Source organism: Hemicordylus capensis, chromosome 4 (genome assembly GCF_027244095.1).
Source record: "Hemicordylus capensis ecotype Gifberg chromosome 4, rHemCap1.1.pri, whole genome shotgun sequence".
Taxonomy (NCBI): domain Eukaryota; kingdom Metazoa; phylum Chordata; class Lepidosauria; order Squamata; family Cordylidae; genus Hemicordylus; species Hemicordylus capensis.
Genome location: NC_069660.1, coordinates 102,116,470 through 102,142,775, shown reverse-complemented (window position 1 = coordinate 102,142,775; position 26,306 = coordinate 102,116,470). Strand labels below are relative to the sequence as shown.

Genomic DNA, 26,306 nt, shown 5'->3' with positions numbered 1-26,306 from the left:
TGAAAAGCCCCCTTATGCAATAAAGGGATGCGCTGGGAAGATGTTGTGATGTCTTTGGTGGATGTCCTGATGGGCGCACACTCAGTGCATTCCCTTCCTAATTGCATGGGCAGAAACTCTACTGTCCAGCTGACCTGTTGTCACCCACTCCCTCAGGAATTCTCTTATTCTGTCATTACCAGAAGGGGGTGGGATGTTTGCTTCTGGGAAATGGCAACCATCCACCTGTAAAGAACAGGTCTTGAGTATTTGGCAGTGATAGTGATGCTGGAGAAACAACTACAGATCAGAAGTTAGGTGTACACATAGCACCTGTGAAATGTAGAAAATGTTCTGTTTAGTGAGAGCAACTTTGTAGATAATTCAGATAAGTGCTTTCCCTTATCTGGTTCCTTATCAAAGTAATTTTAGAAAAGAAATCAATTTGTAAAAGTTAGCTTTCCATTGTACCCCTTTGTGCTGTCAGGAGAAGACTAAACAACATGTTTAAACATATCTGAGTACCACACATTTTGCAGAGAACAAAAGTGAACATTTACTAACACTTATAATCACATTTTGGTTCAAAATGCTGCGAAATATTTCTCTTGCACACACCACACCACTGTTGTCTGACATTGTGTCCCCAAATATTTCATCCGAGGACATTTGCCATTGCTGTTATCCTCACCTGCGCTGTTTTGCTTACTGTCATCCTTCACTGCGTGTCCATTATTGTTGTTGGGTTTCTTTTGTGGGCTGTCTTTTGGGGCATGACTGTGTAACTGACTTGAATTGTGGGTTTGAATCTGCTTAGCTTTTTCACGAAGAACTGGCCTTGCAGTGGGTTGTCTGCAGTGGGAGTGTACGTGAGGCAGCTCTACAGCAGGCATGGTTTTTCTTCGAACTTATGGTAAGAGAACAGGAAAGTACATCCTCGTTGGGATTTTTTTCCTCTTTGCTTCCTATTAATGCAACTAATTTCCCAGATGAATTTCAATGTGCTTACACTAATACAGCAGTTGAAATACGCCGCCCCCCCACCAAAAAAAATATTCCAAATGGTGTGGATGATGAACTGAGACCCAGGAGGTGCAGGAGAATTTTCATAGTGTTTCCCTTTCAGCATTTCATAGAGGCGGGTTCCAAAGAGTGCAGAAATGTTTACGGGGCTGTCTCCAATTCCAGGAAACTGAACCAATGCTCCCTGTCTTGGTGTGTTGTGTAGTGGCGGCTTCATTACTTACCCTTGCAGCACAGCATGGCAAGATGAGGAACAAGTCTAATGATTGTCTAATCGCATCATGTTTACTATGTGATCTGTGATTGGCTGGGATCACTTAATGAAAAAAGATTCTCATAAAAAAGGGGGAAATGGTTCATAGCAAGTAGGAGACCAAGGTTGCATGCAAGCATGGGGTGGAGGGTGGGATGAAAAGCAGACAGAGGGGGGACATTTTGCTTCCCTTAAAACCATGCAAGGAAATACTTTGGAAATGATAGCTGAGTATATCACTAATGTGGATTAATCTGCAGCTGTTGTCATAACTGTGAAACTTGCTTTAAGGAAAAGTATCAAATTACAACACTATCCATGGCTGACCAATGGATAGTGTGCAAGTGACTGCAACTGATAATATATGTTCCCTGCAGGTGAAAAGTATGGTGCATCATTTGTATTTTGCTGACAAACTCGATGCGCCAAGGAAGAATCGTTTTCCAGAGCGCTTCATGGATGACATAGCTGCTCTGGTCAGCACAATTGCCAGTGATATAGTCTCCCGGTTTCACAAGGTAATGGAAGCAATTCAGCTGCACTCTTGTCAAAATTTAATCCCTGATCCTGAATGATACTTCCAAGCATAGGACATGTTGTTTGATCAGGGTCTTAGCAAAAAAATGCAATGTTAATCTATGTTGCAACCATCTGTTATTTTATTTTTTCCTCCCCAACACAGGATACAGATATGATTGAAAGGCTCAACACTAGTTTAGCATTCTTTCTCAATGATCTATTGTCTGTCATGGACAGAGGAGTTGTCTTTTTCCTTATTAAGGCATACTACAAACAGGTACAGTGGCAAACTATATAAAAGGGGGTTATTGGGCAGGGAGGGGTTGGCAAAATGTGAGAGTAGAGAGCCATTAGGGGCTGCAGAAGGATAGGGATGGTGAGGAAGAGAGAAAATCATCCTCATGACAACCTGGTTAAGAGTAACTAACTGGTGGAACATAGAGAGCAGTGTTCCTTATAACAGGGATTCCCATATGTTGTTGATTACAACTCCCACAATCCAGTAAGCAAAACCAAAGCGATACGGAGGATCAGTGTCAGCTGGTGTCCATTGTGCATGTGTGACAGCCTCCTAAATGACCACCGCAACTACACAAAATGGGCCAAAACCCGAAATGGGCCAAGACCCACCCAAACAGGACATTTACGATTCCGGGGGAGGCTGGCGGGGGAGTGGGAACCTCCGGAGACACACATCCCCAGCCGTGGCAGCACAGCGCCCCCAAAGGGGGTCTTTGATGGAAACAAAATGCTGGACCAGATGTATTGGTTCGAGCTAGCAAGGTAATTCTTGGGACAGAGATCTGGAACTGTATAAGAAAGGGTCAGGTTCTTCTTTGTCTACACAAGGAAGATTAATTTAATTTTCTTTATTAAATTATTTATAACCCACTGTTCTGTGGGAAAATGCTCAAGGCAGATTACAATGTTACCATCTAAAACACCAATTTTAACAAAAGAAAATAAATAACTTTAAGGGGGGAAACACAGCAGCAGAAAATAATTCCACTGTCCACATTAAAAGAGCCTAAAGTTGTTGTTTTAAAGGGGGGAGAGGGAAGCCGAATCTTAGCAGGACACTGGAAGGCCAACAGTAGCATGAACATCTTTGGAGAGGGCATTTGCAGCCTAAATGCTGCAGCTGAGAAGACCTTGTCTCTCATTGTCATTCACTATATCTCAGAAAGCAGTGGATGTGTTGTTTGTTTTTTATCTATAAATGCAATGTGTGTCATTTTGGTCTACTCTCTAGTAATCTGAGGTTGCTTTTCTTTGCAATTTGTGTGATAGTGCCTCAGTATTAATAATATTTCTTCCATATTCACAAGGTGTCCTCCAAGCTTTATGCCTTAGTGAACCCAAGCAATCTTGTGTCCTTGAGGCTGGACTTCCTTCGCATTGTCTGTAGTCACGAGCACTATGTTACCCTGAATTTACCTTGCAGTCTGCTGACACCACCTGCATCCCCATCACCCTCAGTGTCTTCAGCAACATCTCAGGTGGGCAAAATACCCAGTGTTTGCTGGATCAAACATTGTTTGGCTTGCGGGGGGTGGGGTGGGGGGCGTAATATCAGGTTCCATTCTTAGCACTCTTCTGATCTGAAAACAGATGTTTATTTGGTGCTCATAACTGTAATTAACATTCCAACTTCTTACAAAAGACCTTAGAATTATATGGGTGTTGGACAACCAGGAGAACAGTCTCCTGGGGCAATGCAGATATATTTTCCCAGGTAGCTCCTCACTGCAGAAAACTAGCCATGTGGTTCAGGCTGATATTCCTTACCTGTCTGCACTTCAAAACCCTAGTGCACTGAAAGCCTGAAATGAGATCCATTTGGACCTGCCCTAACATTGCTTTGTTGTATGTTCCTTGCTACTATTGTGCAGTGAATTGACAATTGATTTCTTCTCTGGACATTTCACAAATTCATTGTGCAATAGAACAGAGGAGCAGCAGCTTGTCTATTACACTACAGTGTCAGGATTATTTAGAAATCCTGCTATGACTACAAGAGTATCATATGGTCTCTAGCAGCTTTCTGTCATTCTTCTCTACTTTGTTTGTTTTAAAGTGTTGTCTGTCCTGAGCTTTTTGGATAGTGCAGCCTACACATTTTAATATAATAGATATAAAACTTATATAGGATGATGTTTGCTTCTGTAACAGAGTTCTGGATTCTCAACAAATGTCCAAGATCAGAAGATTGCAAATATGTTTGAACTGTCTGTGCCTTTTCGCCAGCAGCACTATTTGGCAGGCCTGGTGCTTGCTGAGCTGGCTGTCATTTTAGATCCTGATGCAGAAGGGTGAGTTTTTAAATTGTTTCTAACAGGGTAGAATAATTCAAAGCAGATCTAATGTCTCACAAACAGAATTCTGCCTAAGGCAGAGCTGCACTGAAATGCGCTATTAGAGGAAAAAGAAAGGAAACGTGTTCTTTTTCAAGTCTCGGTGTCTCTTGATCTCAGCAGCAGTCTGAACTGTTTACTTTGTTGCCCCCAGATATCACTCGTTGATATAGTTTTTAGCTCAGCAGCATACAGATTGTGATCCTACAAGATGGTACATGTGTATGCAAGGGGAGGGTGGCCCCTTTGACCAGCAATAGAAGGAGAAAGAGTTGTGTCCTTCCTCATAGTGTTTCATCCATCATAAGGCCCAATAATGTTTGGGGCTTTGGATCACAGCCAGGGCACAGTTGTTGTAAGTTTAGTTGCCGCCAGCCGAGACATTAATTCCTGCTCTGAAACATGATTTTAATGCATGTGAAAATATACTAGCATTATTGTCCCCCAATCCAATTAGAGTTGAGGCCCCTTCTAGCGAAATTAGAATTGTGCATTTCCAACTGTGTACTAGAAGTCCCAGCTCAAACAAGCAAACACCTAGTTCTGTGATGGGTTTTTAAAACATCACTTCTGGATCACCAGGGACTTGATGTCATGTCAAGCAGACATCTGGCTGCATGTGGGTGGTCTCTTGTGCATGGATGCTTGCAGCCCACTTTGTAAAGCTGAATGCTGCCACAAAATTGTAAATGGTGTTCATTCCTCTTGCGGTTGAGATGAGTTGGCTTGTGCTCGTACTTGTGTCTTATTATTTTATTCCCATGTGTTGTGGGGAATCTCTGGCTTCTTCCAGGCATCTGGCTTTCTTTTTTTCTTGTGTAAGTGCCTCTGAACTAAAATAGGCAATATTTCAATAGTTTCTATTGATCCTGTGTTCTCAGAATCAATGCTTGTGATGCTCAGTAATCAGGATAGTCACAGACTGTGTTCTCCTGCAGTTTGGGCTGGCCTCAAGTTTCTCATGTGTCCAGGGACATTTTATGTGACCTCCAAGCTAGGATACAGAAGACTGGCTGACTTGCAATAAAGCGATGAAGCAAAGAGATGAAACAAAGGAGATGTTTAGGAGCAGAAGTGACAAAGGACTTATTATGAGGAGGATCAAGAAAGAAGGACTGATGATGAGACCACACCTGCTCCCCTGCCTGGATTTTGGAGGCAACGCAGTCTGGAGTGTTCTCACCATCACTGGTTTTTCTGGTAGTCCTCTTTCTGTCCCCTTTCTCCATAGGAGTAATAAGAAGGGTATATATTTCACTGATTTATGCTGATGCAGGGGAAGTGTTAGTATCTTTCCTTATGAGTTCACATTTTCGGCCACTGTGCGTGTTCTGTGCCAACAGCTAAAGCTGTGTTTAAGAACCACTGGACTGATGTGAACAATTTTATGATATGGAAATTTCCTGCTTCCATGCTTAAAACAGGAGTTCATTTGGTTAACTTTAGCCTTCTAGTCCAGTGGTTCTTAATGTGGGATCCACCAATGTTGCTGAACTATAACAATATTGTGAACAGCCACCATACATTGTGGCTGGGGATGCTGGGAGTTATAGTTCAGCAACATCTGACAGACCCTACTGCTCTAGCCTGTGATACAGTCTCCAATTTGCTACACATTAATTTATTAACATAAGTTGCATGCCTATCACATGAGTGCAAGACTGAAAAATATGCTGCCCAGAAAACCCAGTGTAAAAAATTCAGCTTAAAGGGACACAACGAAAGCTTATTTGCTCTAAAACGATTAACTAATCTTTCTGACCCCACTCTGTTTTAACAGTTTGTTTGGATTGCATAAGAAAGTCATCAATATGGTACACAACTTGCTATCCAGCCATGACTCCGACCCACGGTACTCTGACCCACAGGTAAAGGCCCGAGTGGCTACGCTGTATCTTCCTCTGATTGGAGTGATCATGGAAAGTGTCCCACAGCTGTATGATTTCACAGGTATTTTGTATGCTATTTTTTTTCTTGTGCATCATTTAAAAAATAGGTAAATTGTTGTACTCCTGCCAGAGCTGTGTTTCATTTGGACAAGCAGAAGAGCCTCCTACACTATGTCCAAGAAATAAGTGCATGAAATTTTCCTGTGTGTTTGTGATTCCACAGTTTGAATTAATTCTTGCACATACTTGCAGTGTTCAAAAATCAAACAGCACTTTCAAAATACGATTCAAATTCCCCTTTAAATGTTGTTTAGCAACTATGTTTCTTTAGCAGCTATTGTGAAAACCAATTCTCATGAAATATTTTTGGGAATCGGTCACCTCAGTGCTGCTAGTTCACTGGTAGTGTAGGCCTCAGATCATGATTCTATAACAAAGACTTTAGAGCACCATCCTGAGTGCTTTGGGCATTAACCACATTGCCTATTATTGCTGAACAGGAAGGGGCCATGGTTCACTAACAGAACACATGCATTCCATACATAAGGTCCCAGATTTAATCCCAGGCATCTCCAGGGGGAAAGGATCTCGGGTAGCAGAGCTGGGGAAAGCCCTGGGATTTTGGAGAGCTGCTGCATTTCAGAGCAGAACATTGGGCTAGAAAGGCCAGTTGTCTTACCCAGTATGAGGCAACCATACGGTCTTAACAGGAAACTCATTGTACAGTATTGTTAGATGCTTCAGCTATGAAAACAAGTGACATCACACTTTGATACTGGAAATTTGACTGCTGATCCATCATGAAGGGTGTGTCTACTGTTCAGTTCCTATTAAATGAAATTGTGTTGTGGAACTTGGGGCGGGGGCTGGCATGTTGCAATGGTATTTTACTGGGACTGGTATATTTCTCCACAGAAAGTCACAATCAGCGTGGAAGGCCAAGCTGCACAGTGGTGGAAGACTGCGAGAGTGAGGGTGGGAGCATGATAAGCCAGACAGTTGCCATGGCCATTGCAGGAACCTCTGTCCCACAACTCACTCGGCCCAGCAGTTTTCTCCTCGCATCAGCGGTACAAAAGCATTTGTTTTCCAGAGTGCCTGGACAATATGCATGTCTTGGAGTGATTCCCATAGGGCAGCAAGAGTGGGTGGCAATCATGATCATGAACAGATACCACTATTCTTTCCTACAAGCTTCATGGACGACAGTGAGTGGGTGGTAGGAGGTGACAAATAGATTGTGCTGGAACAAGATTATTTCTGTTCCTGTAAGACAGAGCTGTAATAATACACCTTCTGGCTACACATCAAGATTTTAAATTTATTTTCTTTATCCTGTAACATGTAGGAGAAAATGCCTACATATTTTGCTTTTAAAATAGAAAGGGCTAATGTTAGGCTCCTTGGCCAGCTTTTAAGCTATGTTAAGACCTCAAATAAGAACATAAGAATAGCTTTGTTTCATTGGGCTAACATTTGGTGACCAAACTGAAGGCGTGTCATGATTTTAATTTGTTCTTCCTATATTTTCAGACCAGCAGGCAACATTCAACATTTTCAGCTGAGTCGAGCCGTAACCTTTTGATCTGTCTTTTGTGGGTCCTGAAGAATGCTGATGAAACTGTATTGCAGAAATGGTTCACAGACCTGTCCGTGTTGCAGCTCAACCGCTTGCTAGATTTGCTCTATCTCTGTGTTTCTTGCTTCGAATACAAGGTACAATAATAGCAATATAGTTATAGACAAGCAGTATTGTTACACACCACATATTTAGTTGAAAGTAGGACTCTGTATTTTTTTGCCAGACTGACTTCCCATCAACTTAATTTTTTAAATTTTGGTATTATTGAAAGCTAAGCCCATCTTCACTCAGGTAGCCACGTAAGCTTCTGTTTGTATTGCATCCATCTATAATTTTTGAGAGCCAGTAAGTTTGTGTTGACAATGACTATGGCTACTACTACTTTTTTTAGATTGTGAGCCCTTTGGGGACAGGGATCCATCTTATTTATTTATTTGTTATTTCTCTGTGTAAACCGCCCTGAGCCATTTTTGGAAGGGCGGTATAGAAATCGAAATAGTAGTAGTAGTAAAAGAAATGCAAGTTGACATAGGCAAAAGAAATGTAAGGTGACAATAAGGGAGGCAAAAAAAGAGTTTGAGGAACATTTAGCTAAAAGCATCAAGGGAAATAACAAAATCTTCTTCAAATAGATCAGAAGCAGGAAACCTGCCAGGGAGGCGGTTGGACCATTAGACAATGAGGGAGTGGGAGGGAGGATATGGAGGTTGCAGGGAAGCTAAATGAGTTCTTTGCATCTGTCTTCAGGGCAGAGGATACTGAGCGTATAACTGTTCCTGAACCAGGCTTCTCAGGGTCGGAGGCTAAAGAACTAAGTCAAATAGAAATGATAAGAGATGACATTCTAAACTTGAGAAATTAAAAATTAGCAAATCGCCAGGGCCAGTTGGCATCTATCCAAGAGTCCGTAAAGAACTCAAATGTGAAATTGCCGACCTCCTTGCAAAAATATATAACTTATCCCTACAATCAGGCTCTGTACCAGAGGACTGGAAAGTAGCAAATGTAACACTGGTTTTTAAAAAGGGATCAGGGTGATCAAGAAATTACAGGCCTATTAGCTTAACATCTGTTCCAGGCAAATTGATGGAAAGCATTCGCAAGCGTAAAATTGTAAAGCACATAGAAGAACAGGCCCTGCTGGGGGAAAACCTGGATGGCTTCTGCATAGGTAAATCTTACCTTACGAACCTTTTGGAGTTCTTTGAGAGTGTCAACAAGTGTGTGGATAAAGGTGATCCGGTTGACATAATATACCTGGACTTCCAAAAGGCTTTTGACAAAGTTCCTCATCAAAGACTCTTGAGCAAACTTAGCAGTCATGGGATAAGGGGACAAGTACAAGTATGGATTGGAAACTGGTTGAAGGACAAGAAACAGAGGGAGAGTTTTCACAATGGAGGGAAGCAAGAAGTAGGGTCTCCCAGGGATCTGTAAAGGGACCGGTGCTTTTTAATATATTCAGAAATGATCTAGACCAGTGATTCTCAAACTTGGGTCCTCAGGTGTTATTGGACTTCAACTCCCATGATCCCCAACCAAAGGCCTCTGAGGCTGGGGATTATGGGAATTGAAGTCCAATAACACCTGAGGACCCAAGTTTGAGAATCACTGATCTAGACGTAGGGGTAAGCAGTGAGGTGGCCAGATTTGCAGATGACACCAAACTGTTTAAGGTAGTGAAATCCACAACAGATTGTGAGGAGCTCCAAAAGGATCTCTCCAAACTGGGTGAGTGGGTAACAAAATGGCAAATGCAGTTCAATACTGGCAGTGTAAAGTGATGCATACTGGGGTAAAAAACCCCAATTTCATATATACACTAATGGGATCTGAGCTGACAGTGACTGACCAGGAGAGGGATCTTGGGGTCATGGTGGACAGCTTGTTGAAAATGTCTACTCAGTGTGCGGCAGCTGTTAAGAAGGCCAATTCCATGCTAGGGATCATTAGGAGGGGGGTTGAAAATAAAACTGCTAATATTATAATGCCATTATACAAAACTATGGTGTGGCCACACTTGGAGTATTGCATACAATTATGATCACCACAGCGAAAGGAGGACATTGTAGAACTGGAAAAGAAGAGGGCAACCAAGATGATCAGGGGCCTAGAGCACCTTCCTTATGAGGCAAGGCTACAACACCTGGGGCTTTTTAGTTTAGAAAAAGACGACTGTGGGGAGACATGATAGAGGTCTATACAATCATGCATGGTGTGGAGAAAGTTGATAGAGAGAAAGGTTTTCCCCTCTCGCATAACACTAGAACCAGAGGTCATCTCAAGAAATTGATTGCCAAGAAACGCCAATAAAAGGGAAGTACTTTTTCACACAACACATAATCAACTTGTGGAATTCTCTACCACAAGATGTGGTGACAGCCAACAACCAGGATAGCTTTAAGAGGGGTTTGGATAACTTCATGGAGGAGAGGTCTGTCAACGGCCACTAGTCTGAGGGCTATAAGTCACCTTCAGCCTCAGAGACAGGATGCCTCTGAATACCAGTTGCAGGGGTGAACAGCAGAGAGAGGGCATGCCCTTATCTCTTCCTTGTGGACTTCCCAGAGGCATCTGGTGGGCCAATGTGTGAAACAGGATGCTGGACTAGATGGGCCTTGGGCCTGATCCAGCAGGGATGTCCTTATATTCTTATTTATATACCACTTTTCCAGAAAAGTTTTCAGAGAGGTTTACATAGAAATAGAATACACTACCTCCTCAAAATTTGTATGAAAAAGTTTGATATACATTTTTTTCCTGAAATAGCATCTGGTTGGTTCCTAATATGTGTATATGTTCAGGGACGCTGCATCACAAAGAAAAGATTTTCGGCTTTCCCCCTGAAAAAGCTGGGAAATACAATTTTATGAATACTGGGTATTCTATGTTAGAGATTCCTAGACTCTCACAGGATTCCTTAACTAAATGCCACGACAAACAGGTTTACATTTGTCCTGTAAACATGCTCTAGAATCACCTCATCATTTTAATTTGCAGTAGAAGATAGGGATGTGCGCGAACCTATTCAGAGGCCCTTTTACAGGCCTCCAAACTGGGAGGTTCGAACTGGGAGGTTTGAAGGCGTGGTGTGTGTCAGACTTTAAGGGTGGGGGCGGGTGCACTTTCCCCTCCCTCCACTTTCCCCCCGCCGGCATTCGGTTTTTGTAGAGTCCTTCGAGGTGGCTGCGTGTCGCTCTGCTGCCCTATCCCTTCTTGAGCTGGAAGTACCTGGTGCGCATGCACGTCAGGTAGACTTGCATGCACACAAGAATGCACGCACACACCAGGCGGCAGAGAGGTACGCTGCTGCCCCAAAGGGCTTTACAAAAACTGAGCACTGGTGGAGGAAAAGCGGAGGGACGGGTAAGCGCACCCTCCGCTGCCCTTAAAGTCCAACCACCCTCCACCTTTGAACCACCCCCACCCGGTTCCGTGCACATCCCTAGTAGAAGAGCAGAATTTGCTAAAATAGTGTTTAGCTATTGTTTAGCTGAATGAATTACTTCATTCTTGTTTCTATATTTCCTGCTTCAATTTGTCATCTTCTCCCTAAATAAAACAATTATCAACTGTAGTTCCTTCAACATCATTGCTTGCACTTTATGGGTTATTAGATATGTTGGGTTTGGGGGTTTTTTAAGGATAATTTCTATTTCATTTTCTTGTCTTTTATTCATGAAATGTTCAGGGTAAAAAAGTGTTTGAAAGAATTAACAGCCTGACATTTAAGAAGTCAAAAGATATGAGAGCTAAGCTTGAAGAAGCAATACTGGGGAGCATTGGAGCAAGGCAAGAAATGGTACGGCGAAGCAGGGGACAGCTGGGTAAGTTGTTACTCTTGACAAAAATATTGGAGACACACAACAATCTCAATAAAGACTCCATGTCCACAGCATGACGGCTTGATACTAGCCTGAGCTGGTCCAGGCAGTGTCGATTTTTAAGAAGTAACTCCTCTTCACCTTCAAAGCAACATTATTTTTGTATTGGATTGTGTGTAGCATTAAAAGTATTTAATACTGATGATAATTAATTTTGAAGCACTTCATTTAATGCCCCTTGGGGTTAACAAATCAATTCTTATTGTCATTCCATGAGTGCAGTGGAATGTAATCATGGTCCTTGTTGTACCTTCAGCTGCTCTGTTTGAGAAATAATAAAAGCATTTTCCCCTCCAAAAAAATTTGCCTGGCAGAAAGAAGTCCTTCTGGGAGTGCATTTGGAAGTCAAGAGAATCTGAGATGGAGAAAGGATATGACTCACTGGCGGCAGAACACAGAAAAACTTGACAAGTAATGCAATCTTACTCAAATATGTTAACAGTGGAATGACTATAGCCTTTCTATCTTGGAAACTTAATGGATCACAATATGGGGAGGTTTATACTTGAGCTAAGCAAGGACTAATCTTCTAAAGAAAAATGTGAAAGGTGACTATTACCCATGCGAGTTGTTGAAAACTACCTTTCCACTAAGAAGACAGCTGCAGCATATTGAAAATTACTGCCTAGACTGATTGGATTTTATTGCAGATCATATATATGCTAATAGTTGCTTACTCCATTAGAACAATGGTTCCCAACCTCCCAGCCTCCAGATGTTGCTGAACTACAACTCCCATCAGCCCCAGCTACAATTTATTGTGGCTGTAGTTCAACAGTTGTAGTTCAGCAACATCTGGAGGCCCTCAGGTTGGGAACCATTGCATTAGAGCATTCTGGAGTTTGCAAAGCTTGCTTCTCTCCCACCCCTATCCTAATCCATCACTTTGATTATTTTTCCACATGTGCTGTGTTTTTAGAAGCCACAAACCAGCCAGGTATTGTAGCAATGGTATACTGCTGTTTTTGTCCTTTAAAAAAAAAATGTCATTGCTAGTCTGGCTTTTGATGCTTGGCAGAAGCTTTGTGTGTGCGTGTGCGACTAAACTAGTCTCTTCTGCTGTCTAGCATCTGCAAGTATTTGAAATGTTTGGAGGGGAGGTTGTTTAGGCATAGGAATCATGGTTTTAGCTTGGCTTAGCATGCTTTCTGTCTTTTTTAAAAAAGGCATTGTGTTTCCAGTTTGTGGCAAACTGAGGTGCTCTGCGGAAGTGTTTTATCCCGCCCCACCCTCCTGGTCCAGTTATTCTACAGCATGAGGCATGTCTGTAATACAGTGTGAACACTGCAGTCACATTATTATTGTCTGATCATCTAGTCTTAATGCAATGAGAGCAGTTCCCCTAAAAGAAATATTTGGTCCTGAAAATAATATTGCTAGATCAATGAGCCATGAGCTTTTGGAACCCTGCCAGCTTTTTCTTTTTCAGCTGGAGACTACAGCTGAAGAGCCAGCGTGGTGTAGTGGTTAGAGTGCTGGACTAGGACCGGGGAGTCCTGAGTTCAAATCCCCATTCAGCCATAATACTAGCTGGGTGACTCTGGGCCAGTCACTTCTCTCTCAGCCTAACCTACTTCACAGGGTTGTTGTGAAAGAGAAACTTAAGTATGTACTACACTGCTCTGGGCTCCTTGGAGGAAGAGCGGGATATAAATGTAATAATAATAATAATAATAATAATAATACAGGGCCAGAACATGCAAAAGTTCACATTTGTCATTTGTAGGAGCAATTCCCAGGCACATAACTAGACTTTCTGGAAAACACATTTTGAAACCATATGCTTTATACATAGTTTCATACACTATAGAGGTTCTTGTCCCAACCCTCAGTAGTTTTCTGTTTGCATTTATTATGTATATACCCCCCTCCCCCACCCTTCCTCTATGGAGCTCAGGGTGACACACATTGTTTCTATCCCATTTTATCATCACAACAACCTTGTGAGGTAGATTAGCCTGAGAGCGTTTCACTGGCCCAGGGTTACTTAACGAGCGTAATGACTTTGCAAGGATTTGAACTTGGGTCCCCCAGTCCTAGTCCAATTACTATACCCGTGCTGTTCAACTTAAGTCCTCGTACAGATTTTGGCCTACAACTCCCATAATCCCTGTCTATTGGACACTGTGGCTGGGGATTATGGGAATTGTAGTCAATAAACACCTGGAGGGCCAAGGTTGAATAGCGCTGCACTACACCATGCTGGGTCTCATCACTTGCTCTCATTAATGCCATGCAAGTACATAGGAAGCTGCCATATACCGAGTCAGACCATAGGTCCATTTTGCTCAGTATTGTGTACCCAGACTGGCAGCAGCTTCTCCAAGGTTGCAGGCAGGGAATTCTCTCAGCCCTATCTTGGAGAAGCCAGGGAAGGAACCTGGATCCTAGATGCTCTTCCCAGAGTGGCTCCATCCCCTAAGGGGAATATCTTACAGTGCTCACACTTCTAGTCTCCTTTTCGTATGCAACCAGGGCAGACCCTGCTTTAGCTTAAGGAGACAAGTCATGCATGCTACCACAAGACCAGCTCTCTTCCCTAGAAAGTGCTTAGAGAAAGTGCTCAGAGAAATTAACAGAGGACTAATTAAAATAAACATTAAAAGCATACATGCATACTTTTGTACACCAATCACAATCATAGGCCCAGGGTTATAGAGTGACTGGTACATCCAACCATGTTTCTAGCAACATGGAATATGCTAGAGCCCAAGTGCACAATCTGGAAAGAAACTGATTGAGAATTGGTTGTGCTGGATACAGAATCTCGATGGAAACAGCTTGGTGTATGCTGAGCTTGCAAGATTCTACTGGTTCTTAAAAATACCACTGTCTCTGTCAGCTGCCCCTTCTGCTTCCTCAAAAATATGTTCCTATTGTGCAGCTCTGTAATTAAACAGATGTTTACATCAAAACAACTTAAAATATTTGTGATTATACAAATAAGATTATTTCACAAGTTAGTATCTCATCTCTATAGACTTGGTGTGGCTTGCAGTATTCAAAACAATCAGGTAGTAGCCCCTCTCCAAGAGCTGATCTTGCGGAAATTGCCTTTATTGATCATTTCAGGAGGCAAAGTAATGACATTACAGTGAAAGGGCCTCATCCAAATTCCCTATCTGTATGTGTGAGAGAATGTGAACTCTCTATGAATATAAGCATATCACAGATATTCATGTTACCTTGAATTTAAGCTCTGAGGGTTAAGGACTGGGTGCAGTTTTGACATCCAGTCCTGTATTGAGTAAACCATTTTGCAACAGGCACTCCAAGAAATATTCTGGCTGAGTCATCCAGAGTTCTTGTTAGAGCACTGTGGGAGCCCAACATTTGCATAAGAATGTTGGCACCTCATCTAGGGTGGAGTATGTGTTTGCTCTAGGTCATCTCCACAAATACACTTCTTTCCCCCACAAAGCAAGTACAGTACTGAAAACGAAAATACAAGACGTGCTTGTGTGCATAGTCATAGGGCTCAATACAACAAGGAATTTAGCACTCCTAACACCAATGTTTAGCTGGCAACTAATAGTGATCAATTTAAACGTTCAAAGGAAGCTGAGAATCAGTACTGCTGTGCAAAGATGATGATCGGAACCAAATCTTATGCCTTCAACAGTGTCACTCTGTGGCTTTTAAAATTAAAAATGGCATCAGTTTGTTTGGAGACCTTTAATGCAGTACAATGCATTCCTCATTAAATGGACATGTTGCTACCAATGCATTTTTTCTGGTCTTGATTGATACCAAGAGTGGCATGTGCTGCTTTACCGTTTGTTCATGGCAAATAGTTACCGAGTTTTAATTTTTAAAATATTAATAACTGTGTTTGAGAAGCATGTATGGTGTCAGTTGAGTGCATTTATAGCACCAAAAAGCACCAGTGGGATAGTCTATATTTAAGATATCCATTTCCATTGGTACTTCACCCAGTCATATTCTTGGAACTTTACTCATATAGCACCACCCTGTGTTCACATCATGAAATATAATACTGGGAAAACCTACCTTCATGGATGTAAATGATAAAATGATTTTAATTTTGTTTTGCCTTCCAATGGAGACCAGATTTCATTTACTGATTATTTATGCCACATACCTTATAATGGTAATCATTCAGCTTCAAAGGAGGAATTGGCTATGCAAGCAACCCAAAGTAAATTGACACATAAAAAGCAAGAATAGACACAAAGAAAGATGCAAATTTTCCTGGGATCCGAAGAGCTACTGTAGGACTTAGGTGTGTCCAGTGGAGTTTTGCCTAGCACAAACTGCTTTTGAAAGTTCCCTATGTTTCAACAGTAGCTTCCCTTGTGGCATGAGGAAGGTTACAGTTTGAGAAATACAAACTCAGTGCTTCCATATGCATGTAGATATTGTTTGATTCTTTGGAATCAATCAGCCAAACAAAGTTAATTTTTTTTAATCATTTTCCATTTCTGTACATTTTAGTGTATTTATACAGAAGATATTTTTGGGTGGCTTCACTGCTAAAGTCTTCTGTTATAAAAATAAATAAATTTAAAACTGTTTTAATTGTTTATCCTGTAAAACTGTTTTAATTTCTTATTTTAATGTCTATCTTTACTGTTATGTTTGTTGCATTTTAAAATCATGTCCACCACCTAGAGATGTATATGTTACATGGTCTACAAATGTGATAAATATATAAATAATGCCTTAACTGTTGTTTATTTTGTTTTGGCTTCTTGAAAGGAAATCTATTTTTAATGCTCTCTTTACTGTTACCAGATCAAGGGCCGAGATAGAACATGAGGCACTTATTGATGGCAACTTGGCAACGGAAGCAAACCTGATTATTTTGGATACTTTAGAGATAGTAGTTCAGGTAAGGATAATTAGGAACACACAGATGCTTTTATAATTGGTGTGTGTGTGTGTGTGTGTGTGTGTTGTAGATCTTTTTATAAATATATGGGCTATAGCTAATGGACTTATGAGTAATGGTGCTGCAGTGTGAAGAGGAGATGCTTAACAATGCTGGGAATGCTTCCTGTATTTCAGCGTATTCTAGAAATAATTAACATAATTAACTTTATATGTAGTTTTATAATTTTCTAATTTAAAAAAAGCCCTTAATGGCCCCATAGTATCTGACATTTCTCCTGCTTCTTCCTTAATGTTCTCCCACCTGAGTACTTCTAAGAGTCATACAAGCAAGATGAGAGAATGGCTATAAAATCTTAGGATAAGAATACAAATAGATCAGAGAGAACTGAACTTTGTGCAGCCTGATCCTACTGAATTATATTGGGCTTGCTTCCCGAGTAGTTGTGCATACAATAATAAACTCTATTCTTGGAAGTAAGTTGACACAGTAATGTTTTGAGTAAGCATGCATAGGATTGCTCTGTCTGTCACTTTTATTTTTCTCATAATGTAATTTTTAATTTATTTGACCTTTTTAAAATCTCTAGCTTCTTAGTTGTTGGTTCCTGGGTATAGAAATGTGTGAGTGTCTGGGAGAACTGTTGAAATCCACTCTGATCCTATGGGACAGAATGTGCTCTAAATCACATAAATAAATATGCTTCCAGATGAGGTATCTTAAAATGGTTAATACCAGAAGTTTTTTCCTTCCTTCCTTGGATACTTTGCCCCTCTCTAGGGTATCCAGATGATAGCAGCGGGCTGTTACATGATACAGCTAGGATACAGCTTCCTAGTATAGCTAGGAATAATTTTTTCTTGTTTCAAGGCCTTCACAAAGATAAGCAGTCTACTCTCAAAGTAGCCCTATCATAGCAAAAATAGACCCTGAGTGCCAACTGTCAGCCAACTGAATATTAAATTGGGGGCCAGCTTCCATTTGCACCATTTGGGAAAGGGTACACATAGTTGCTGTATCCACCAGCATTATGTAGCATCAGCATGCAGAGGTATGCTCCTTGCCAATGGTAAGGAGTTTTTAACCATTATGCCGGCAGTGTTGGTTGTTGTCATAGTGAAAGGCTCTTGGGTAGCCTTCAGGGGCTGCAAACCATAAACCAACCACCATTGGCTATATGGGGGAAGAAGGGGTAAGTTGGAGTTTCTTTCTTATTTCCATTACCTTTTTCCTTTTACTTATTCTTCAGATATGAGGAGTCCACTTCTTGCTTCTCTCATGCCTCCTCATACCTTCTTTCATTTACCATTTCCTTCTTCTTCTTGGAGTCTTAGAAACCTACCTGAAGCAATCCATGCTAGCACCGACTTGTTCTGAGCTTCATAGCTGCAGGCAGTTTTATTGCCGAGTGTCCCCTGAGCACCCTAATGGCCATATTTCCCATAATGGCTGTACTTCCCTTGCCAACCATATTCTCCTCTTACTGGGTTGCTAATGCCTTAGAGTGGGAATAAGCTATCACAAGCTTATTGCAGTTCTTCCCTTTGAGGCGATTTCTACCCTTAACCAACTCTGAAAGTAACTTTCTCTTTCTCTGTCTCTTATTTCCTGTTGTCACTGGTTGCAGACAGTCTCTGTGACCGAATCCAAAGAAAGTATCCTTGGTGGAGTGCTGAAGGTTCTTTTACATAGCATGGCCTGTAACCAGAGTGCTCTTTATCTACAACACTGCTTTGCTACTCAGAGGGCTTTGGTCTCAAAGGTTAGTGTTATCTAATGGATGGGGAAATTGAGAGATTTTGTCTAATTTGATTGTTGAGCTTCTTCATGTAAATATTTGGGGTTTAATTTTGTTTTGGATTTAAACTCAATGTTTATATACCACATAAGAACAGCCCCACTGGATCTGGCTCAAGGCCTATCTAGCCCAGTATCCTGATTCATACAGCAGGCAGCGGCCCAACAGATGCCTACGGGAAGCCCACAGGCAAGAGCTGAGGGCATACCCTCTCTCCTACTGTTGCTCCCCTGCAACTGGTATTTAGAGGCATCTTGCCTCTGTGACTAGAGGTGGCCTATAGGTCTCAGACTAGTAGCCATTGATAGACCTGTCCTCCATGAATTTATCTAAACCCCTCTTAGAGCCATCCAGGCTGCTGGCAGCACCCTGTGGCAGAGAATTCTACAAGCTGATTATGTGTTGTTTGAAAAAATACTTCCTTTTGTTGGTCCTAAATTTCTTGAGAATCAGTTTCATCAGATGATTCTTTGTTCTAGTGTTATGAGATGGAGAGAAAAAGTCTCTCTCTCCACACCATGAATGATTCTATAGACCTCTATCATGTCTTCCCTCAATCATCTTTTCTCTAAACTAAAAAAGCCCTAGATGTTGTAGCCTTACCTCGTAAGGAAGGTGTTCTAGGCCCCTGATCATCTTGGTTGCCATCTTCTGCACTTTTCCCATCTCACTTCATGAACTGGAAAGAGCTTTACCTCACACAATTTTTGGTGGCAAACCACAGTTGGCTCTTATTTTACTGGGGTGGGTACATTTGGACCAAGAGAAGATTGCATATTATTTATTTATTTATTTATTTATTTATTTATTTATTTGATTTATATACCGCCCTTCCAAAATGGCTCAGGGTGGTTTACAATTAAAACAATAAAAGCTAAAACCAGTTAAAAACAATATAGCCACAATTAACGATTTAAAAACATTTTAAAACAACAATTAAACAATTTACAGTTTATATAATCTCTGTAGTGCAAATAGTGTGACTTCACCGTGGCATTTGGGATGCTTCTTAATCTGGTTACTTCTGTTGAGTGACTTGTCTCTTGTGCTGCCCCTCTAGTTCCCAGAACTGCTGTTTGAAGAAGAGACTGAGCAGTGTGCTGACTTGTGCCTGCGCCTCCTGCGCCACTGTAGCAGCAGTATTAGCACCATACGCTCACATGCCAGTGCTTCTCTGTATCTCCTAATGAGGCAAAACTTTGAAATAGGAAATGTAAGTATATCACTGCTGCAAGCCAGTTCCCTATTAAAATTGCAGTGCAAGTGGGCATACTGGGCACCGTTGAATTTCTGAGTGGAGAAGACCTCTGCTAAATGGCCAGTCGCACATGAACCAAAAGATTCACATTGTACTTAGCAGAGTATGCCTTGAAAAAAGAGATTTTAATCTGAAGTTAAACAACTGAGTCATAAACTATGTGAAGAGCTAAAATAAATGAAGATTTACAGAACAAGAGAAGCTAAGCTGGCCAAATCCATTCAGCAATCCTGCATGCGGTATAGTTGTCCAAGGGGGGGAAAGAATTCTGGTTCCACATTTTGCAAATATAAAATCTATAACCGGTATTCAGTTACAAGTATTTAAAGGTAATTTTATTAAATTATTTAGAGGATTTGAAATTGGTGGGTAGTATAAAATGTGTGATTATACAACTAGTAACAGCAGCAAAACTTGTTATAGCAAGGAATTAGAAGAACAAAAAGCCTCATTCGGTTAGGACTTGGTTTGAAAAGATATGGCATCTTTTTAGTACAGAACAAATTATCAGAACGTATCAAAAACTTTAAATTTGAGTCATATTGATACTTTTCTAGTAACATGGTTACCATTTTTAAATTTTATTCACAGAAGTATTGACCTGAAAGACTGCAGGCTATTTATATTTTGTAATAAAGTGTAAAGTCTGGTTTTGTCTATGGATCAAATGGATTCTTCATCTATTGGGATAAAGAAAAATTATATAAAATTGTATATAGATATACAATTTAGAATTATTGTTTTTGTAGCATGTATAAATTTGATAATTTGTGAACTTATTTCTAATGGATCTTTTTGTGTGAGTTGTTTTAATTGTATATCTGTTTCTCAAAAATAAATCATTAAAAAAAGAAAAAGAAATTTCATACATTATTGCTGTTTCTCCTGGTTTGGGGATATGATATTTTTGAGATCATTGACATGGTATTGTTGAGATCATTATCATTACTATGACATTAATGGCTCAGTACCCAATCCTCTGTTTCAGAACTTTGCCAGAGTGAAAATGCAAGTGACCATGTCACTCTCATCCCTTGTGGGAACATCTCAGAATTTTAATGAAGAATTTCTGAGACGTTCTCTGAAGACTATTTTGACGTATGCTGAAGAAGACTTGGAATTAAGGGAGACAACATTCCCTGATCAGGTTAGAAGGTTCTGCTTGGTATGGAAATTATAATGACAACATTTCTTAGAGACCTGCTATAGAACTCCTCTATTATTTTTTTACCTAACTTGCTTTTAGATTCAATATTGAATATTTTGAATGTTGATGACACACAGAAGGCACCGTACATTTTCACAGACCTGGGGCTTCAGTTTCAGGTTGCTGATACATTTCAGAACTGCTACTGGTGCAACATTTCAAAGTCTATCCAATCATGTGGTGTGTATTTTAAATTCATTTTTTAAAAATGAATTCTAGATCATGATTCAAACTTTCTAAGCTGAAATTAAATAGATTTGCTTTATTTGATTTGTGTTTTTGAAATTAAAATGCACTTGCAATTCAATCGAACAGCTTTAACATGATTTTCTTTGAAATTATAAGGGGTTTTTAAAAAATAATTTTAATTTTTACTAAATTCAGGTCACATTTGCTAGTTTATATATTCAGCTGAAATTCTGACTAGAGCAAATAGGAATGTGCATGAGCCAGTTTGGCAGTGTCTCAGGGAAGCGCCAAACTGGCTTGGGTGCCAGCGTTTGAGCTGGCTCGACGGGGGTGTGGGGGGCAGTTCCCTTCAGGAACCAGTAAGGAGCTCCTTCCTGCCCTGCCACTTTCCCGGGTGCGGTGCCTGGTCTCCAGCAGCCCTGTGCGGCCTGTTGGGTACCAGATGCTGCTCCCAGGAAGGCTGTGGGGCAGGAAACATAGAAACATAGGAAACTGCCATATACTGAGTCAGACCATTGGTCTATCTAGCTCAGTATTGTCTTCACAGACTGGCAGCGGCTTCTCCAAGGTTGCAGGCAGGAATCTCTTTCGGCCCTCTCTGGGAGAAGCCAGGGAGGGAACTTGAAACCTTCTGCTCTTCACAGAGCGGCTCCACCCCCCACCCCCTGAGGGGAATATCTTACAGTGCTTACACATCAAGTCTCCAATTCAGATGCAACCAGGGCAGACCCTGCTTAGCTATGGGGACAAGTCATGCTTCCTACCACAAGACCAGTTCTCCTCTCCATATGGCAAGGAGCTCCCTAGCCTGTGCACCAGCTGCTCATGCACATCTCTAGTCATTAAATGTACAAATGCATTGAAGTTTGACTTTAGGTGCTTACAAACTATTCGTCTGGTCACAAAAAACCAAATCAATAATTATACAGAATTATCTAATATTGACTAGTTAATAAACATAAAATTAAAAATATCAGGGGGGCATACACTGGACCTCATTTGTGAAAATGTGGAGGGCGATGTTCTCATTTTCATTACCATCGAACAAATCCAAAATAAGCACTTGCTTTGCACAGAACATTTGCTTTAGTCTGTTTTTGTTTTTGTTTTTCAGGTCCAGGACCTTGTGTTTAACCTCCATATGATTCTGTCTGACACAGTTAAAATGAAGGAACACCAGGAAGATCCAGAAATGCTCATTGACTTGATGTACAGGTAGAGTTTTACTTGACTTGCTGTCTTCTAAAGAAATATAAATAATTGTACATATGCTGATGAAAGCTTTCAATTTTTAAACTAGAATTGCAAAAGGTTACCAGAATTCCCCTGATCTACGACTGACCTGGCTGCAGAACATGGCTGGGAAACACTCTGAGAGGAGCAACCATGCAGAATCTGCCCAGTGTTTGGTCCACTCTGCAGCACTTGTTGCTGAATACTTAAGTATGCTTGAGGATCGAAAATACCTGCCTGTAGGATGTGTTACATTTCAGGTAGTGCTTATTTATCAAACTTCACAGTTGGGTTTCTTGCCTTTCCACAAAGCTCCAGTGTAATATCTCAGAAAATATGACATTTAAGATATCATTTACAAGAAATAGTATGTGAATTCATATAATACAATTGTATTGCTCCAACCAAGGGGTCAGTGCGATACATCTCAAATACACTAGCAACTTCTATGATTATATATTTATATGATTAATTCCAGTAGTGTACAATATGCCTGGCAATCCCACCCCCCAATGAAGTATGTTAATCTCATGTTCCTCATGGGTGATGGGTAAAGATGTGCAGAACATTCCATGTTCAGAACATTCTTCCTCGAAACGGACTGTTCTGAGCTCAGAGTGGAATGACCCAATTTTGACTGGAACGTTTTTGGAATCCAAAATGGTATTCTTCTGGCTTGTGTGCACAGATATGGCACCACCATGCAAATGGCTGCTGCAAATGCAGAGGCCAGAAGAGCTCCATTTGGATTCCAAAATGGGACCTGCACATACACAGAGGCCAGGAAAACATCGTTTTGGAATCCAAAATGGTACTCAGAACATTCTGTTTGGAATGAGGTCATTGCGTTGGAAAAATGGCTCACCTGGTTGTTCCAATGGAATGATTAGCATATTTTGTGTTTCATTCCGAGCTCAAAATGAAACACAAAATTTGTTTTGTGCACACCTCTAGTAATGGTGCTTGTTTTGTACAATAGTCTTCTGAGGTGCATCAGGGCAGGGAAAGAGTTTTCTGAGCAGCGTGGGAGGAGAGTAGCTGAATTAAATGTTCTCTTACAGCATTTTCTTATAGGCAGGTTTCAATTGTAGTGATGGAAGGAGCCCAAAAAACTGCTGACCTAGTTTTTATTGTTCTGCACCTTCCTTTAGTGATAGTACACAGTAATGTAGCTAAGGTTGGGGAACCTCCCACATTTTAATTACTCTGCTGCATGATAAAATACATAAATAAATTGCTAGCTACACTGTCATGAACCTCAGCGAGAACCAGAGTGGTTAAAACAAAAAACCGACTGGGACCATGACTACAATCTTTGCATTCATGAACCTAAGCAGTATTGACAAGAGGCACCAACCCTATCAAGGAGCCTGTAGACCTGTGTGGACTGGCACTTTTGTTTAATGTTCTGACACAATGTAAAGAGTCATTTGCTATAGTAAAGTGATGTCAGAACTTGCTTGCTGCCTGTTGTTAGTGACAGAGCCCAGGTCCCAATTCTTAGCATCAGGTGTTGAGGGGGACAACTTGCCTGAGGCCCACAGAATTGTATCATGGGGAATATGGTAATTTGGAAAGAGTTCAGAAGGGCAGGGCTTGGGAGATATTAGAGTGCAAGTTAGAATGTGAATAGTGCATTAGCAAAAGCCGATATTGTAGTGCTGCGTTAAGAATGTGTTCTCTTAAACTGAGGCATTTTCATGGGATAATTGTAGTTGTTCTACAAAGCATCATTTTCTCTTATTAGACATTATCTGGAGATAACTACAAGAGTTTTTTTATTTTCACTGGTGTCCCACTCCAGAAAACATATTTGCTGCTCCTTGCTTCTAATGATCTGAACAATCTCATTGTATGAAAGTTTAATTATATATTGGTGTCATTAATCAGTATAGGACTTTAGCACAATGAAAGCTTCTTCCATTTCATAGCTTAAAAATACAAAGTTGACCAAATGAGGAGGTGAATGAACTTTAAATTTAAAAGTTTGGTTGAGGTTTAGGATATTTACACAGAGGCTGCTGAAAGTAAACCATTTGTATTTCCTCAGAACATCTCCTCCAATGTTCTAGAAGAATCTGCAGTTTCTGATGATGTCGTATCTCCGGATGAAGAAGGGATCTGTTCTGGAAAGTATTTTACCGAAGCAGGTCTGGTTGGATTGCTGGAGCAAGCTGCAGCCTCTTTCTCCATGGTAGAATACATGTATTCATGACCAATGTTTTGCATGTTAGAGAACACTGAGTGCAACTCAGTCACACCACACCGATATGTAAACTAATATGTTTGTACTTTAGCTGCTTAATTCCACTGGCCAACGTTCCACAGTATTTTGTGGATGGAGCAAGAGCTGTGCCCTCACAGACAGCCTGCTGCAGCGCTCAGCCAAAGTCTTGCCACATAGTCAATTGCACGTGCAAACAGGAGGGGGAGCACGTTTTGCCACTTTCTCTTCCTTCCAAAAGTCCTTTTTTTTTTTTTGCTTCCAGAAATATGTTCTGAGGGCTGCATGAGGTGGGAGCCAAAAACCAGCAGACTGCTGGTTTTTATGGCCTCTACCCAGGCAGAGTGAATTGGCCCTGCCCCCTCCCTGGGGAAAGCTGTTGCTGAAAGTGACCTTTCCTAGTTTCTGAAGTGCTAGCTCCAGCAGTGCTAAGGAAGCTCTCCCAGGGCTGGCAGGTCCTCAGGGGACTCCTCTGATTCAGAGTATGAAGGTAGGGCTTGTCCTTTAGTCACTGTGGCGGTGCTGATTTAGATTTCGCTGCTTCTCATGGTGTGGAGAGTTTTGATTATCTTCCTGCCCTATCACGTCTGTTGAAGTCTACTTCATCTTCCAATGGGGCTCCTGGATCTGTTCTCATAACTTTCCCCATGCACATAGAGGAGACTGCTACCCCCTCCCACTCTACCCCATAGGGAAGAGTTTAATTTTATTGTCCTAACTGAAGCATTTTAGTCACATATTGTGTTTGGGATGTTTATTTTCTTGATGAATCAGGAAATCCTTCTGACATGCAGTGTTTTGTAGGCTGGTATGTATGAAGCAGTCAACGAGGTTTACAAAATCCTTATTCCAATTCATGAAGCTAACAGAGATGCCAAGAAACTGGCCACAATTCATGGTAAACTTCAGGAGGCATTCAGCAAAATAGTTCATCAGGTAATGACTTGGATTCCTACTTGCTAGAGCAGCAGCGACGAAATGTTTAAATGTATTAATGCAAATACCACTCACACAAAACCCTACTCATAATTGGTTTTTTATGTAACTAATGCACCGTGATAGAGGAGATCTTCCTGTGATAAGTTAAGAAGCATAAAATCAGCACAATGAGAGAAAAGAAGCAGTTAAATATCGTAGGTCACTCCTAATTTTTCCAGAGTTCCCACCTAGGTCTGATCAGCATTGTGTTTGCCTGTACAGTCTATGCGTTCATTCCTCCCCCTCTGCCCACTCTTTATTATCCCAATTTAAGGCTGACTTCATAATAGATTATATGACAAAACCCCAAGTGCTTAAGCTGTTGTTAATCATTTCCCTCACAGGTCACATTCACCAGACAGCTGTGGGAGGTGTGGGTTGGCATTTCTTGAGTTGTCTGAAGCTACTTGATTGGAGGTCACCTATTTTTTATGGTGCAAGTGCTCTCTGTTGTTCTCAGCAGTGGCCTGCCTGAATTATGTAGGTTGTATGAGGATGGATGGCCATGCCTTTGCTGTGGGAATCAGGACTGAATGTTCCAACAAAGCGGTAAGGGGTTAAGACTAGATGTCGAAGGTATGTAGGCCAAAACATGGATTTGCCTATGCTTTAGTTGTTGCAGTATAGGGGGAGACTTGCACCACAGCAGCTGTCTTGAGTAAAAATAAGGAAATTACTTAATGCAACAGGTTGAATATTTGGAAATCAGATCTAAAATGGAATAGAGTTTCTCATATTACTCATATGACATTAAATGCTTCCTGGCTTCATTGTATAAACAAGGCTTGTCATTGACTTGAGTTCTGAAAACTGCTCTACACTGAAGATGATAGAGCAGCCTGTGACCTTTAACTGTGATTTATGCTATGATTGTTGAAAAGCAGTATATAAACATTTTAAACAATAATAATAATAATCAGAAGCGGGATTCTCTGTTAAAGCATCTGAACTAGGAAATGGAATTACCACCGGGGAGGAAAGGAGCTGAGAATGGAGCACACGGTTTTGTAGCCTGCTCCTGATAATTAATCATAACCTGGGAACTGAGAACATTGTGCAATGGTGCTGCTGGATTGGAGTGATT

General features: G+C 41.0%; 1 protein-coding gene across 14 annotated transcripts in view; it reads left to right on the top strand.

The window, feature by feature from the left end:
• DOCK7 (dedicator of cytokinesis 7) overlaps positions 1-26,306 on the top strand; it is a 212,440-nt gene that overhangs the window by 150,698 nt on the left and 35,436 nt on the right. For 8 of the 14 annotated variants that reach the window (XM_053248313.1, XM_053248310.1, XM_053248309.1 and 5 more), the window contains 19 exons: positions 797-892; positions 1,633-1,773; positions 1,938-2,051; positions 3,103-3,273; positions 3,947-4,086; positions 5,909-6,078; positions 6,933-7,087; positions 7,551-7,733; positions 11,291-11,426; positions 11,798-11,894; positions 12,403-12,420; positions 16,239-16,335; positions 17,963-18,097; positions 19,194-19,346; positions 20,380-20,538; positions 21,902-22,002; positions 22,088-22,280; positions 24,071-24,214; positions 25,049-25,180. In XM_053248313.1, the coding sequence (XP_053104288.1) occupies positions 797-892; positions 1,633-1,773; positions 1,938-2,051; positions 3,103-3,273; positions 3,947-4,086; positions 5,909-6,078; positions 6,933-7,087; positions 7,551-7,733; positions 11,291-11,426; positions 11,798-11,894; positions 12,403-12,420; positions 16,239-16,335; positions 17,963-18,097; positions 19,194-19,346; positions 20,380-20,538; positions 21,902-22,002; positions 22,088-22,280; positions 24,071-24,214; positions 25,049-25,180 (2,535 nt within the window). The remainder of the gene's footprint in view (positions 1-796; positions 893-1,632; positions 1,774-1,937; positions 2,052-3,102; positions 3,274-3,946; positions 4,087-5,908; positions 6,079-6,932; positions 7,088-7,550; positions 7,734-11,290; positions 11,427-11,797; positions 11,895-12,402; positions 12,421-16,238; positions 16,336-17,962; positions 18,098-19,193; positions 19,347-20,379; positions 20,539-21,901; positions 22,003-22,087; positions 22,281-24,070; positions 24,215-25,048; positions 25,181-26,306) is intronic. The other 6 variants (XM_053248308.1, XM_053248306.1, XM_053248304.1 and 3 more) reach the window with 1 other exon arrangement.